The following is a 12,644-nucleotide window of genomic DNA, read 5'->3' on the forward strand; positions in this document are numbered from 1 at the left end:
ATGTTATTGCTGTTTAATAGCTGAATACAAGGGGCAGACTTTATGATGATAATTAATATTCTATCGTGTCTATTTCCACACTGTTTTTTCTACACAAGTTCAATTTGTTCTATGGCTTCTCCCTTTTCTAATAATTATTGGTTTTGGATCTGCAAAAATCCTGGAATTTACGCTATGCTCTTTATTTACGCTGGAAAAAATCCAAACTTCCTTAAAACAGTCCAAACCAAAAGCAATGATCACAACAATGAATCAACAAAGGAGATTTAAAAGGAGGAACTGTCTGAACAGTAGTTTTACAGAAGCAGAAAATCAAGAAAACCCTCGTCACATAGCAGAGTTAAAAAGTACATAGACACGTCAAATGCTCAGAAAAAAGACCAAAACCCGTTTGATCATGATAAAATAAGGTTATATACACCAAACGTCCATCCTGATAGTGTTTTGATCTTCCTTTTTGAGACTAACTAGAACCCCAGCACAGGGCGCAACAAGCAGATGTGGTGGCCCCTAGCGGCAGTATTGCAGAACTGTCAGAAAACCAGATGTTAACTAATAAATCACTGCTAAATAATGCATATCAGAACTGTCAGGGTTCAGTTTTACCCACTTCACCATGGACAGTTCTTGCACCTTCCACCTCACATGCAGCCCAGTCTCTCCACTCCATGCCTGATCATCTACACCGGTCATACCTAATCATGCCCAGACTCAGCGCACCTGCCAAGTCTCCTACTTAAACCCTCCTCAGACGGCTCATCCTAACCAGAACGTCTTTCAGTCCACCTTCGAACCTTTGTCTTCCTGCCTGCGCTTGTCATTGCCTTGCCTCACGTCCGCCTGCCTGTGTTACCTACATCTGCCAGCTCCAACTCCAGCCATCACCATTATCACCCCTCCGCTGCTGTCTGGTACATCCTCTGGTCTCCTTCTCCACTTCTCATCCTGCTTTCAATAAACTGTGTGGCTGAATTTGGGTTCAAATCCACAATCCCTGACAGTACGTTCTGGCCAAATGAACCGTCGCCCACACAGAGCCCGTGTTTGAGTCAGATGAGCACGGCCAAATCCATACTGGGTTCTGCGGCGGAACCCATGTTTCTGGAGGTGAGGAGACTATTGGACTCAATTATCAGCCTGCCTTGGAAGCGGATGAAGGCGGTTAACCATGCTCGGGACAGCATCAGAGACCAGGCTGAGCTCCTGACACGTCTGGGGATCACTAGGCTGTTTGAGGAGCTAGAGTGGAACTATCAAGCAGCGCATTCCCAGCTCAGCAAATCACCGCCTCCCAGACCACCATTCATCAGCTTGTCCGCCTCGTCAGCTGCACCTGCCGCAACTGCTGCTCCCGCTGCTGCTGTTGCTTCTGCCACAGATCCCGCATTAGCTCTCCCCGCTGCAGCCACTGCTGCTGTTCTCGCAGCTGTTGCTGTTCTCGCCACGGATCCCATCGCAGCTTCTGCAGTCTCTTGACCGGCAACAGCCTCCCCTTCGGTGCCTAACCCCGACCAGCGCAGACTCCAGGCTCGCCGGCACATCATCTCTTCCACGCTGCCCCCCGAGGCCCAGCCAGACGCCACTGCTGCGACCGCACCAACTGGGGCCGACATCACCTCTCTCTCCATTGTAAGTCGGTCGAGTACAGTTGCTGCTGTAGCTCGGGTCAGTTTGGCCAGAGTGCCCCGGATCCACAAAGACCAGCTGTGGGACTTTTTTACGGGGAAAGGGAGAACCTTCTCCCAAGTTGGTCTGCGCCTATTCCTGCTGCTGGGGATCCTGCAGCCTGCGAGGGTGGGGTTCACCCTGCACCGCCGGCCGTAACAGAGGTTCCTGCACCTCCAGCTGTAACAGAGGTTCCTGCACCTCCAGCTGTAACAGAGGTTCCTGCACCTCCAGCTGTAACAGAGGTTCCTGCACCGCCGGCTGTAACAGAGGTTCCTGCACCACCCGTTCTACCACCAATTTAAGGCCACCGAGGGTCCCGCTTTGCCTCCGCCCGACGCCACCGACGATCTCAGGCAGCTTCCAGCCTACGCTCCCCACTCCTGCGAGGGGGTCCAGGGGGACCCGCCTCCAGCCTACGCTCCCCAGTCCAGTGATGCTGTCCAGGGGGACCCACCTCCAGTCTCAGTTTCAGAGTCCGCGGAAGGTCCAGCTCTGGAGCTACACCTTAGTAAGACCCTGGTGAAGTCCCGCCGCCGGCCTGAGACCCTGCTGCTCTGCCGGCTGCCTCTGACTCTGCCTCGCCGGGGTCACCCACTGCGACGCCCGACTCTAACCCAGCCACGACGGGGTCGCCCTCCGCGCCGCCCACCCCACCTGGTCACCTGTCGCTGGCTGGACCCTCCACTGTTCTCAAGCAGCTGCCTCCTGGTCTGCAGCCGATGCTTGAGCCGCCTTCTGGTCTGCAGCCGCCGCCACTCTCAAGCCGCCGCCGCTCTCAAGCATCCTGAGTTCCCCAGCTCTCCCAAGCCGCAGCCTGAGCTCTCCTGCGCACCCCAGTGGGTACCGGAACTTTTCCGTGGCCATCAACCCCTTGGTCAGCCACCTGAACACCCCTTAGTTTGGACTCTGGTCTGCTGTCCCAAGTCTTTCTCTGTTTGCCCAGTTGGGATAGATTTTTGTTGGACCCTAGCCCGATCGTTAAGTATGAAAATCCCCCTCTACTTCCCCCACCAAAAAATAAATAAATAAAAATACTAACTAAAAAACAGAGTCAGACTGACCTAGCAGAGCGCTGTGAATCTCACACACTTTATTTAATTATACAGACATAATACAAAACCTAAGTGCATCATTAAATTAATTTACATTTCAAAAGTGTGGAAGGATATTGTGTTGGGGAAAAAAGTTTTTAGATACACTCAAAAAGTTACAATACAAGCTAAGAAAAGTGTGACAAAGGCCTTACTTTCACAAGGCACACAAATCTGCTGTCAGTTCACTTTCTAATGCATAGCTTGTTGTTGATCAGTGAAAAGTTGAATTATTTCTATCCTATGTATAAACTTGTGTTTAACCTTAAAGAAATGCATATTACTGTAAGGATTCTGAAAGAAAAAGCCAGTAAACAAAGGTGTCCTAATGGTGGATGCTGAATGAAACTGAATAAATAATTTGATTGGTTCTAATAAAATGTTTAATGACAACTTTCCAACGGAAAGCTTTCATCTCACATTACAGATTATTATTTGAACGGAGGGAAAAATCCATTAGCCTAACATTAAACTAGAGGACATGTCTGATTCTATTTTTGGCTTCTGAAAAAGCTATTCTACAGCTTTGTTGTTTGGTGCCTCACTACAGCATTAACACGGCTGGATCACTAGTTAAAAATACCTTGTTTTAAATTAGCCGAAAATACTTTTTTACCAAAGGATTTCGAAGCAGCTGCACCTGCAGCATATCCTGAATGGTTGATTGGACAGTAAGGATGGAGTTGACAGGATGAGCTCCTACATGTTGGTCTCCAGGGATGGACACTGCTGTGACTCCGTCTCCTCTGCATTCGGTTCAGCCTCCGGCTCCGGGGCCTCCTCAGGTGGAGGTGGCTCGGTGCCGGTGGCTTCAGGTAGGCTCCATGATGTCGTCTGGGTCATGTGACTGCCACAATCAAAAGCAGATGATTTGCAGGTTAATAAACGCTATTTGTATTATTGCAGATGAGCTGAGTTAGGCTCAGTGACAACAGTGTCTGTATTTCTGCAGCTTTATTTAATTTTACTTTGGACCTGATCTGGAGGCCAAAGGTCTGACACAGGGACCTTTTTTCTGGTTCTACTCTATCTGCATTACAACTTTCAACACACATCCTACATAGATTTGCATCTGAGGACTAGTTTGGTAAAGATAATGTAATTTTTCTCAGGATTTATGATGTGTTTTTTTTATTTTATTTTTTATTCCAAGCAAATATAGAAATGTTCTCAGTTACAGATCATCTTTTCTACTTCTGAGAAATGTTAACTCCCATCTGGGTTAAATTCCCTGGATGCAAAGGGCATGTTTTATCCTCCATCTCTGCTCTTAATCTTGCCAAATCCGAACAGAGTTTTAAATCAGATCAAACTCTGCTCAACTCTGATTACACAAGAACCAAGAGAAAATTAAGGAAGACTGTTGAAGAGTTGCCTGCCAGCAATAGATGTGATGTGTCCTCACCTCAAATTAAGGAGCATTACTGGTTTTTGGCCCGTTTCTTTTAACAGCCTATTTGGATCTCTACCCTTAATAACACATAACAGAATCATGAGCAGATATTTCTTCTTACTTGACAAAGTATATGGCTCCTTCTGCGGTGTAGGCCTGCTCCCAGCCATAAGGAGGAACTGATGAGAAGACAATAAAAAGTCGGGATAATGATTCTGTTTCAAGGCTTTGCAAAAGCGCTCACCTCACACCCTTAGATGGTTCCACATTTTGTCCTGTACCAACTATATTCTGAGATAGTCAAAATAAAAGTAGTGCACAATTTGAAAGTGGAAGGAAAATGATACTTGGTGTTTTTTTTGGTTTTTTTTACAGATAAAAACTTGAGAAGTGTGCCAAGCATTTGTTGTTCAGTACCTCTGATTTAACACTTTGCAGAACGACATTTCGCTCCAGTTAATGGCAAGTCCTTTGGGTTATGTCTCTACCAGCTTTGCACATCTACTGCGGGAAGTTGTTGCCCATTCTTTTGTGCTGAATAACTAGAGCTCAGTCAGACTGGACGGAGAGAAAGCCTGGGCAATAAACTGTGCATTGCGCTATTTTGATCTGTGACATGAAATTCAAGTAAAATCAAAAATAATTAAAAAGTTCAAGAGATGGGGGTTCTTTTCCGAGGCACCAGAAAACCATAATGTACAGCCCTCTCAGATTTTTTTTCTATTGTCTTTATTTAATTTATTATTTTTTCAGCTTTTATTAAACAATCATTTAATATATAAACAGAAACTCGAGGCACATCTTCAAGGAAGCTTCGTCACCTGGCTTTAAAGTCTATTTTTCCATCCAGGATTAACGATTATGAACACCTCTTAAATTTTATTTTATTTTTGTAGGGCTTTTGATGAAAATATAACTGTTTTTACATACCGTTATAATTTTCAACTTCATTTTGTATCTGTCCTCGATAGCTTACAGACGCTAAATGTTTGGCTTTGTTTCATGGTCTCCACTTCCAACATATTGCAAACCTTTAACCTCGGGGCCTCATTTGGGCCTGAAGTGGTTGCTTAGTAAAGTGTCCGATCAATGGTGACTTAGGATTGTAAAAGAATAAGATCAACATCCCTGTTTAATCACGCTGATTCCTATTCAGCTCTCATTTTACTGGCTTTGTTTTGATGAGTTGTACAACATTTACAATTTATAATCTAAAACACAACAAGTTTGATTTCGAAAGATCTACAACGAACAAAGGATTTTTTTCAAAACAGTTTGAAATTTCTTTAACAACATTCTGGGTAAAAAAACAGCATTTTCCATACTTTTTTTTGGCACCAGGAGTGTCATGATTTAGGCTTTTGTTTGTATATATCAGTTTCTGTGCTGATTGCAAGTATGGTGCAGAAAAAAATCATTTAAAAATAAATCTCAAAACTGCAATGAGCAAAGGAAAAACGACGCCAGGGCAAACGTTTGAAAAGCATGCAGGAAACACAGAGAGAGATAGAAAAAGAGACCAGGCAGGTAAATACATGAGCAGGACACAAACAAGAGCAAGTGAGAAAAAATAGTAGTATACTGAGGGTGTGATTGTTGGATGAGTGACAGGCGTGCTGATTAAATGAAACAAATCAGTGCGGGGAACTGAAACCTGAAAGCAGAAAATCTACTCTTTCCATTGTGAGGATTACCTCAAACCAACATCAAATAAAGAATGAAATCTTGTGAACTTCAGCAGGAAATACAGCATGTCAAAATCTGTTTTTTAACACCAACATGTCGGATGTCTGTGTTTTGCGCTCTGCTGGTGTCCCAGATGATGTCAGGTTTGTGGACAAACCTGTTTTAGAATGGACAAAATCAGATGTTTCAACATCCAATTTCCCTTTATATATCAACATAAAGTGACACACTACATGTCGTAACATCAGCAAAATGATTTTGTCTAAATAGACAACGCTTAAAAAGCAGGTCTAGCTTGAATTCAGCTTCAGTCCTTTATTCCTGTTTGATCGCTGGTGAACTCAAGTTCCTCCTTGCAGGCAGCTCAGAGATAGATGAGAGTCTGCAGCAGCCGAAGGAAATGAATAAATGCACAAAGGTGCTTCCCTCATCATTACTTCATGCTGTATGTGAGAACATGTGCAAGCTGTCTCATATCTTCTCGCTGAGAAAAAGAGAAATCATGTAACTCTATTGCTCCCCAGACTGCCACATGTTTTCCATTAACTCCATCACCTCCCGGCAGCTCCGGACAGCTGACATGTAAGCACACAGAGGTGACAATGAGGTTCTTACAGCTGAACAAAGATACCTGATCCAAGGCTTACGGCTGCTTTGTTTTTCTCTGAATGTGAACCGTGATACGCTTCACCAGCCAGGCCGAGGGACCCGAGGCAGGTGTTTGGTGGTGGTGACGGCTCACAGAACAGATCACCCAGAAGATTTCAGGCAAATCTGCTAGCAGCTCTATGGAAGCTTTTTTGTTTCCAACAACCGTCCTCGGATGGATTCGGGGAACTAATGAGCGTGGTTTTCTTATCTGAGAAAATGTAGGGATATTTGTTACCTTTTCCTCTGCTTGCTTTGAAAAAAAAACAACGATTGGGCGTTTTTTTTTTTTTGTGTGTTTTGCAAAGCAGAATGTTCAACCGTTAAATAAATCACTTATATAAATTGGTTGTTTCCTATGTGTTTCTTTGTTGCTATAAAGTAAAACAACTATCTAAGAGAACGATTGGAGACTTTTTGCTGGAGGTTGCTTTTGTCGACTGGTTTCGCCTAATCCTAACCCTTTTTTGTCATACGCTATGCCAAGTGGACTAAGACTGAGAGAAAAAAACGTTTAATGTCGAAAAGAAAAAAAATGCAAAAAACCTTCAGAAACTATAAAAAAAAACATTAAAAAACTAAATGGAAATAATTTCTACATTCATGGTGTTACACATAACAGGAGATTTGCAATGAGGGTTTTAATGATTAGAGAAGAGTTTGACTGCAGGTTTGAAAGTGGATATCCCCCTTGGATATTATAAGGAGCAGCGTTCGTTTACCTGGTTCTGCAGGAACGAGTTCGCTTCAGAGCTGATCATTAATCATTCATCTTAAGCAGTGGAGTTCAGCAGGTTTATTTAGCTTACAGCGACTTCATGTGCTGCAGCCTCTCAGCTCCTACTGCTCAGGGTTTGGTGCTAATCTGTGGATTTTAAAAGTTATGTCAATGACTGAGCTGATATTCTGGGATTTTAAACATTGTAAAAAAAAAAAGTCAATTTCCCCCAATTTCAGTTTCTTGTCTGGTTTGTGCTGCATTAAATGCTCCCTTCCTGTTTCCCTGTGAGCTGTTAAGCCCCAGAGCTAATCTCCTTCACTTCAATCTTAATGTTTATCTGCTAGTGAAATCAGTTTCTTTGGGTTTAAAGAGAATAGCGAGAGCAACATGCCACCCCCCTCTCCCATTCACCATATTGTCCATCTATGGTTGCCATAAATAAGCCAAGGCCACTTGTGCACTTTTGTTTAGTAAAGATTAGTAAGAAAATATGTCATTGCTCTCACTGCTACTCACATGTGAGATTTAAAGTGCCGGTTTGCTCAGTAAAGTCTAAAATCATTTTAAAAATGCAAAAATTAAATAAAACATAAGGATATCTATACACATCTGCATATATTACCAATAATGCACATATTGTATCAGTTAGCTGCCAACATTATTCAGTGTAGTTATTACTTTCAGATATGATAGTGTTTTAAGAAGCGTTACACCAGTATTGAATGTCCAATATTTTCATTCTTGGGGGTAGAAGCTAAAAGACAATTTCATGTGAATTGCATTTACTATAATCTCAATGGCTTTTGAGATTATAGTATTGCTAACCTGGATGCTTACCTTACTATCCTCTGATAATCTTCAACATCAGCTACAACTTCCACTCATCTTCCAGTCTGCTTTCCACCACTCCAATGAGCCAAATCAAATTTGGGAACTTCATTATAACATAAACTTGAGATGCAGGGAACCAAATAGAGGACCTTGAAGTGCATCGTACACGGTATGTGTAAAATTCAGCAGGTGAAGAGTCGATTTTTACCTTGCTAATTGCCGAGATAAGTCACAGGCACCCCTACTTCACCTTGTGATGCTGAAGAGGATTAATTTTAAACAGAAAATGACTTAATGGAAATTCTATTGGTTTTAAACAGGTCCTGTTTTCATCCCATCAGCCAAATATTTCAGCATTCAACCTTAGAGACAATCTGGCCCAAACACATCTCAACGCCCATATTATTCCAATTTGACATGGCTAATATCACACAATGGCATACTAAATAACATGAAAATTATGGAACATCACCCAATATTCCTGGCTGTTTGAAGGGGCTTTGCCGTGTTTAATCCTCAGAAATGTAGTTTGGAACGATCTATGCTGTACATCTTAGAAACCCTTCTGGCAGCTGAAAATGAGGAGTGGGACCAAGTTTCCACAAACCAGTATCAGTGAATATCTACAAGAAGCTTTTCACCAAAAGGTGGTTAGACTGTCTTAATTGTTTCCTCACTTAGAAAATACAGTTTTGTTTGGCTTGTTTAAGTAAAACAAGTTTAGCTTTTGGCGTTTAGCTGTAATTAAATCCCTCTTCTCTAGATTTACAGTAAATAATCAGGGGTCAGACGTAGGTGTGTCTGTTGCGCTTTTGCTTTTGTTCCTTACTTTGCTTTGTTTCAGGCCTTTTCTTCCGGCGATGCCGTAAATGCAGAGAGGAGCAATTACTTATGCCTCATAAATTAAAACCTGCAGGTTTTAATTGTGACAAACAGCCACAAGTCCCTGAAAATAAATAGGAGGAAACCGCTGCGGCTCCAAGCCGCGGAACGTTAACTAGTCTCAACGCAACGAGTTCATCGCACCTGAAATGTGTTCTTTATGGAGCACCGAGGACAGAGCTGCAGATGGGGGGATAGGTTGTCATGGTAACAGTGTCCGTCTCATCGTCTGTGGATGCTGCTGAATGTTTTACTTTATGCCAATTGTCACTGGTTGACTTACTGCTGAGGACGAACAACAACAGAAGTAAGAAGACCTTGTTTAGTATAGCAGTCTCACAAATTAACAGTCGGACTTGGTGATGGCTCGTGGACAAAGCTGTTAGTGCTGCTGCCTCAAAGCCAGAAGATTCTGGGTCCAAATCCCAGCCGGAGCTTTTCTGTTTGCATCTTCCTCCGGCGCATGGATGTGCTCTGGTTGAGTTCTTAGGTGTTCTCAAACAATAACAAAGTGCACTAGTGAAGACCCTTAAGTGTGAGGCAGTGTGTGTTTGCTTCTGAAGGATAACAGGCGACCAGGGACAGGTATCAGTGGTAACTCCCCACAACAATAACGGTGGAAGAAAGTGTTGGAGGATAAAGAAGTCCTACAAGCAGCTTTAAGATTTTAAAGCTGAAGCTGTTTCTAGGCAACACGGGGGATTCATTCTGCAACACGTGGACCATACGGAAAGCTGTCGCTCAGATATTTTCAAGCTATGAAGCAAAATTCACACTCACTGACTCTTTCATTTATTTTTTTTTTTGTTTACCATCAATGAAACAAACAGGAAAACATTTGCAACACTTGCATTTGACTCCCCCTGGTGATCCTGGGACTATCCTCCGCTTTCTTCTGTAGACGTACTCTTAGGTTTTTCTCATAATGTTCATATCACCTCCCTGATGGATTTGTTGTGTTGTTGGTGCCTGTTTCACTTCCGCTGACATGATGTTGTGGCTTTTAAAAAGTTATAAATGGCTTTAAACGTCATCATGTAACTGCCTAACTGCTGGCAGGAGGGTGAGGGTTGACCCGACACCTCTCCCCAAAGCTTCTTGCTTTCTATGTAACTCCAACTAAACCATCATCTATAAAACTGTGCTGTTTTCTATGTGTGTACCATAAAGGTTGACCTACTTTTTGTGTGAGTCGTGCTCAGTCTCCCTTTTCTTCCTCCCTCCTGATTATCTGTGAATGCTGAAGGACATTTGTGGGACTGAGGCAACGGCAGGATGCCCACGTCTTCCCAGTGAGCGCTAAAATACATTAAGGTGAAGACACAAACTGATCCGTGCAAATTTACCAGACAGACACTCTGTAAAGTTTAAAAATACATCAGCAAGCTGTTCCATGCATGAGCTGACAGAAGAAGGGCTTCAAGGTATCATAATAAGCACATCTGGAATAGGGAGCTAATCAAATCTCTCCTACTTGGCTCCAACCTGTTCATGTTTATCAGTTTTGAACTGGATCGGTATACATGCTCAATGAAAACTTAAATAACACTCTTTCCAAGCTAGTTTACCTAACCGGAACCACTCTGTGTTACTGGGAAGCTTTTCATTCTCGTAAGCCTCAGATCTACCTGATAGGTCTGGTTATCCTGTGGGATCGAGTTAAGAATGATGACCTGATTAGTTGATGCTCCCCAAGCTGTTTAGTCTGAGCACCTATCTTCCATACAGACATCACAGTTCAACAAAAAAAACATGTCCTAGACATAAGCCTCCACAACAGGCAACAGATTCTGCATTAAAAATTTAAAATATTTGAACAAAAAGGAAATGGTTCTACAATAAAACTGCTTTCTTAGCGAAAGGAATGTATTCAAACTTGAAAAAAGTAAAATTTTCTGTTATTTCCTTAACCTTATAATCACAAATAAGGTGGCCAGATCCAACCAATCAGCTTTGCGGTGATTCATGTTTGGGACAAGAATGATCCCAGAGCTGTGTGGTAGTCTAAAATGTAATTTAATGAAGAGAAAAAAGTCCCGACCTGTTTTATTTGCTTTTAAACATTATGTACAAAAGGCCTCGTTTTTCATCATTTTAATTTTAGGCTCAAAATAATGACAAGGTATGGAAGATTGGGCCAAAGAGTGGGCTTTGAATTTAATATTGAATTGGTTTGACTTAATTGACAAAAATGCAACTCTCTTGGTGACTCTAAGGTTAACTTTGTAGTTGTTGTTGTCCATCTCCATCCATCAAAACATCAATGATCCATCTGCCAACAAGAAAGGTTATCAGTTCACGCTCTGCTTAATGCATTTTTCTCTTTAGACCTGATCAATAAATCTTCTGAAGCACACTTCTAAAAACTGTATTTCTGTGCATGTATATGCATTGTGAGCCGGTGTCTGCCTCAGCAAAAAATGTCATTATGGTTACGCATAATGACATTAAAGTTTCTTTGTGTAACCCGCCTCTCGCCCAGTGAACGCTGGAGATAGGCACCAGTAACCCCTGTCACCCCATGAGGGATTAAGCAGGTCAGAAGATGGATGGATGGAAGTTTCTTTGTTTGGTATAAGCTGCATTCATTCCATCAGTTGTAGAATACAGGACATTCTGTCTGAACAGTTGTTGTGTTGAGCCAAGTTCGAATTTCAAAGTCACTTTCTCCATTTCTGTCCTACTCTGAGGTCGTCATACAGTTGATTGAATGCTTGTACTATTAATGCTGAGGGTTTGAACTTCTTCTGTTTCATTTCAGTTGATTACCTGGCTACCGACACAGTTACTGTAAAGGGGCTAGTTTATTTATTTCTGTCAGAATGCTTGTACCGCTAAAACTTGGGAAAGACAGTAATCAGATGTCCGAGTCTGAGTTACCACTGTTTCATCGGTGAAAGCACACCCTTAGTTAGTTAGTTTAATAAAACTGTACAATACCTAAGAAACGGATGTGGTTGAATTGTGAGAATATTATTGAAGTATCAGCACCATGGACAGCAGCATCTTAGATCGGAAGGCTGTTGATGCTGAGGCACAGCTGATCTCATTTACCAGTTGAACCAATTTCAAAATCTCATACTGCTAAAACAGTAAAAATTGTCCTCTGTTCAACATAAGATGGAAATCAGCAGATTTTATAGATATTTTGGTCTAATTTGTTTAGCCTTGTCTGAATTTGAGTTGAGAGATAGAGAAAAAAACACCACCTATAAGGAAAACATAAAAGGCAGGACGATAAAAGTTGCCAATAATGTATGGATCGTTTTCCTTGACTTTCTATTTGCTTCCATAGATTGAGATTGTGCTGAAAAATTCAGATGATTTAAAATGATTGTATTGCATAGTTCAATGGTGCCAAAGTACCGTTAACCAGTGTCTCAACCAGTATTATAAACAGCAAACCATGTTCTTTATGCTTTTCAAGAGTTGAACTGTCTCCCTACAGAGGCTCAAATTGTTCTTGCTTCCTCTCAGAATAGGTACATCAGACACCTTAGTGACCCTTAGCTGTAATCTGATATGATTTGTCACACATACTCCACCCCAAGCCTGAGCTGGGTGAAAAGATAAAGGATAGAATATAATGTTCTCAGAAAAGTAAAACCTGACCCCCACTGCCACATCTTGCAGCCTTCTTTCCCACAATGTTGCTATTTAATGTTTGAGCAGAACTTTGAAGTAAAATTGCATCTATTTCTGGATAAAATCCAACAACAAATAT

At 42.1% G+C, this 12,644-nt stretch overlaps 1 protein-coding gene across 1 annotated transcript in view; it reads right to left on the reverse strand.

The window, feature by feature from the left end:
• Positions 1-2,918: 2,918 nt before the first annotated feature.
• stxbp4 (syntaxin binding protein 4) overlaps positions 2,919-12,644 on the reverse strand; it is a 67,409-nt gene continuing 57,683 nt past the window's right edge. Inside the window, exons 21-22 of the mRNA XM_036142360.1 lie at positions 4,274-4,331; positions 2,919-3,606 (exon numbers count right to left, since the gene is read on the reverse strand). Coding sequence (XP_035998253.1) covers positions 3,459-3,606; positions 4,274-4,331 — 206 coding nt within the window. The 3' untranslated portion in view covers positions 2,919-3,458. The remainder of the gene's footprint in view (positions 3,607-4,273; positions 4,332-12,644) is intronic.

Source organism: Fundulus heteroclitus, chromosome 10 (genome assembly GCF_011125445.2).
Source record: "Fundulus heteroclitus isolate FHET01 chromosome 10, MU-UCD_Fhet_4.1, whole genome shotgun sequence".
In the NCBI taxonomy this organism is placed as follows: Eukaryota; Metazoa; Chordata; class Actinopteri; order Cyprinodontiformes; family Fundulidae; genus Fundulus; species Fundulus heteroclitus.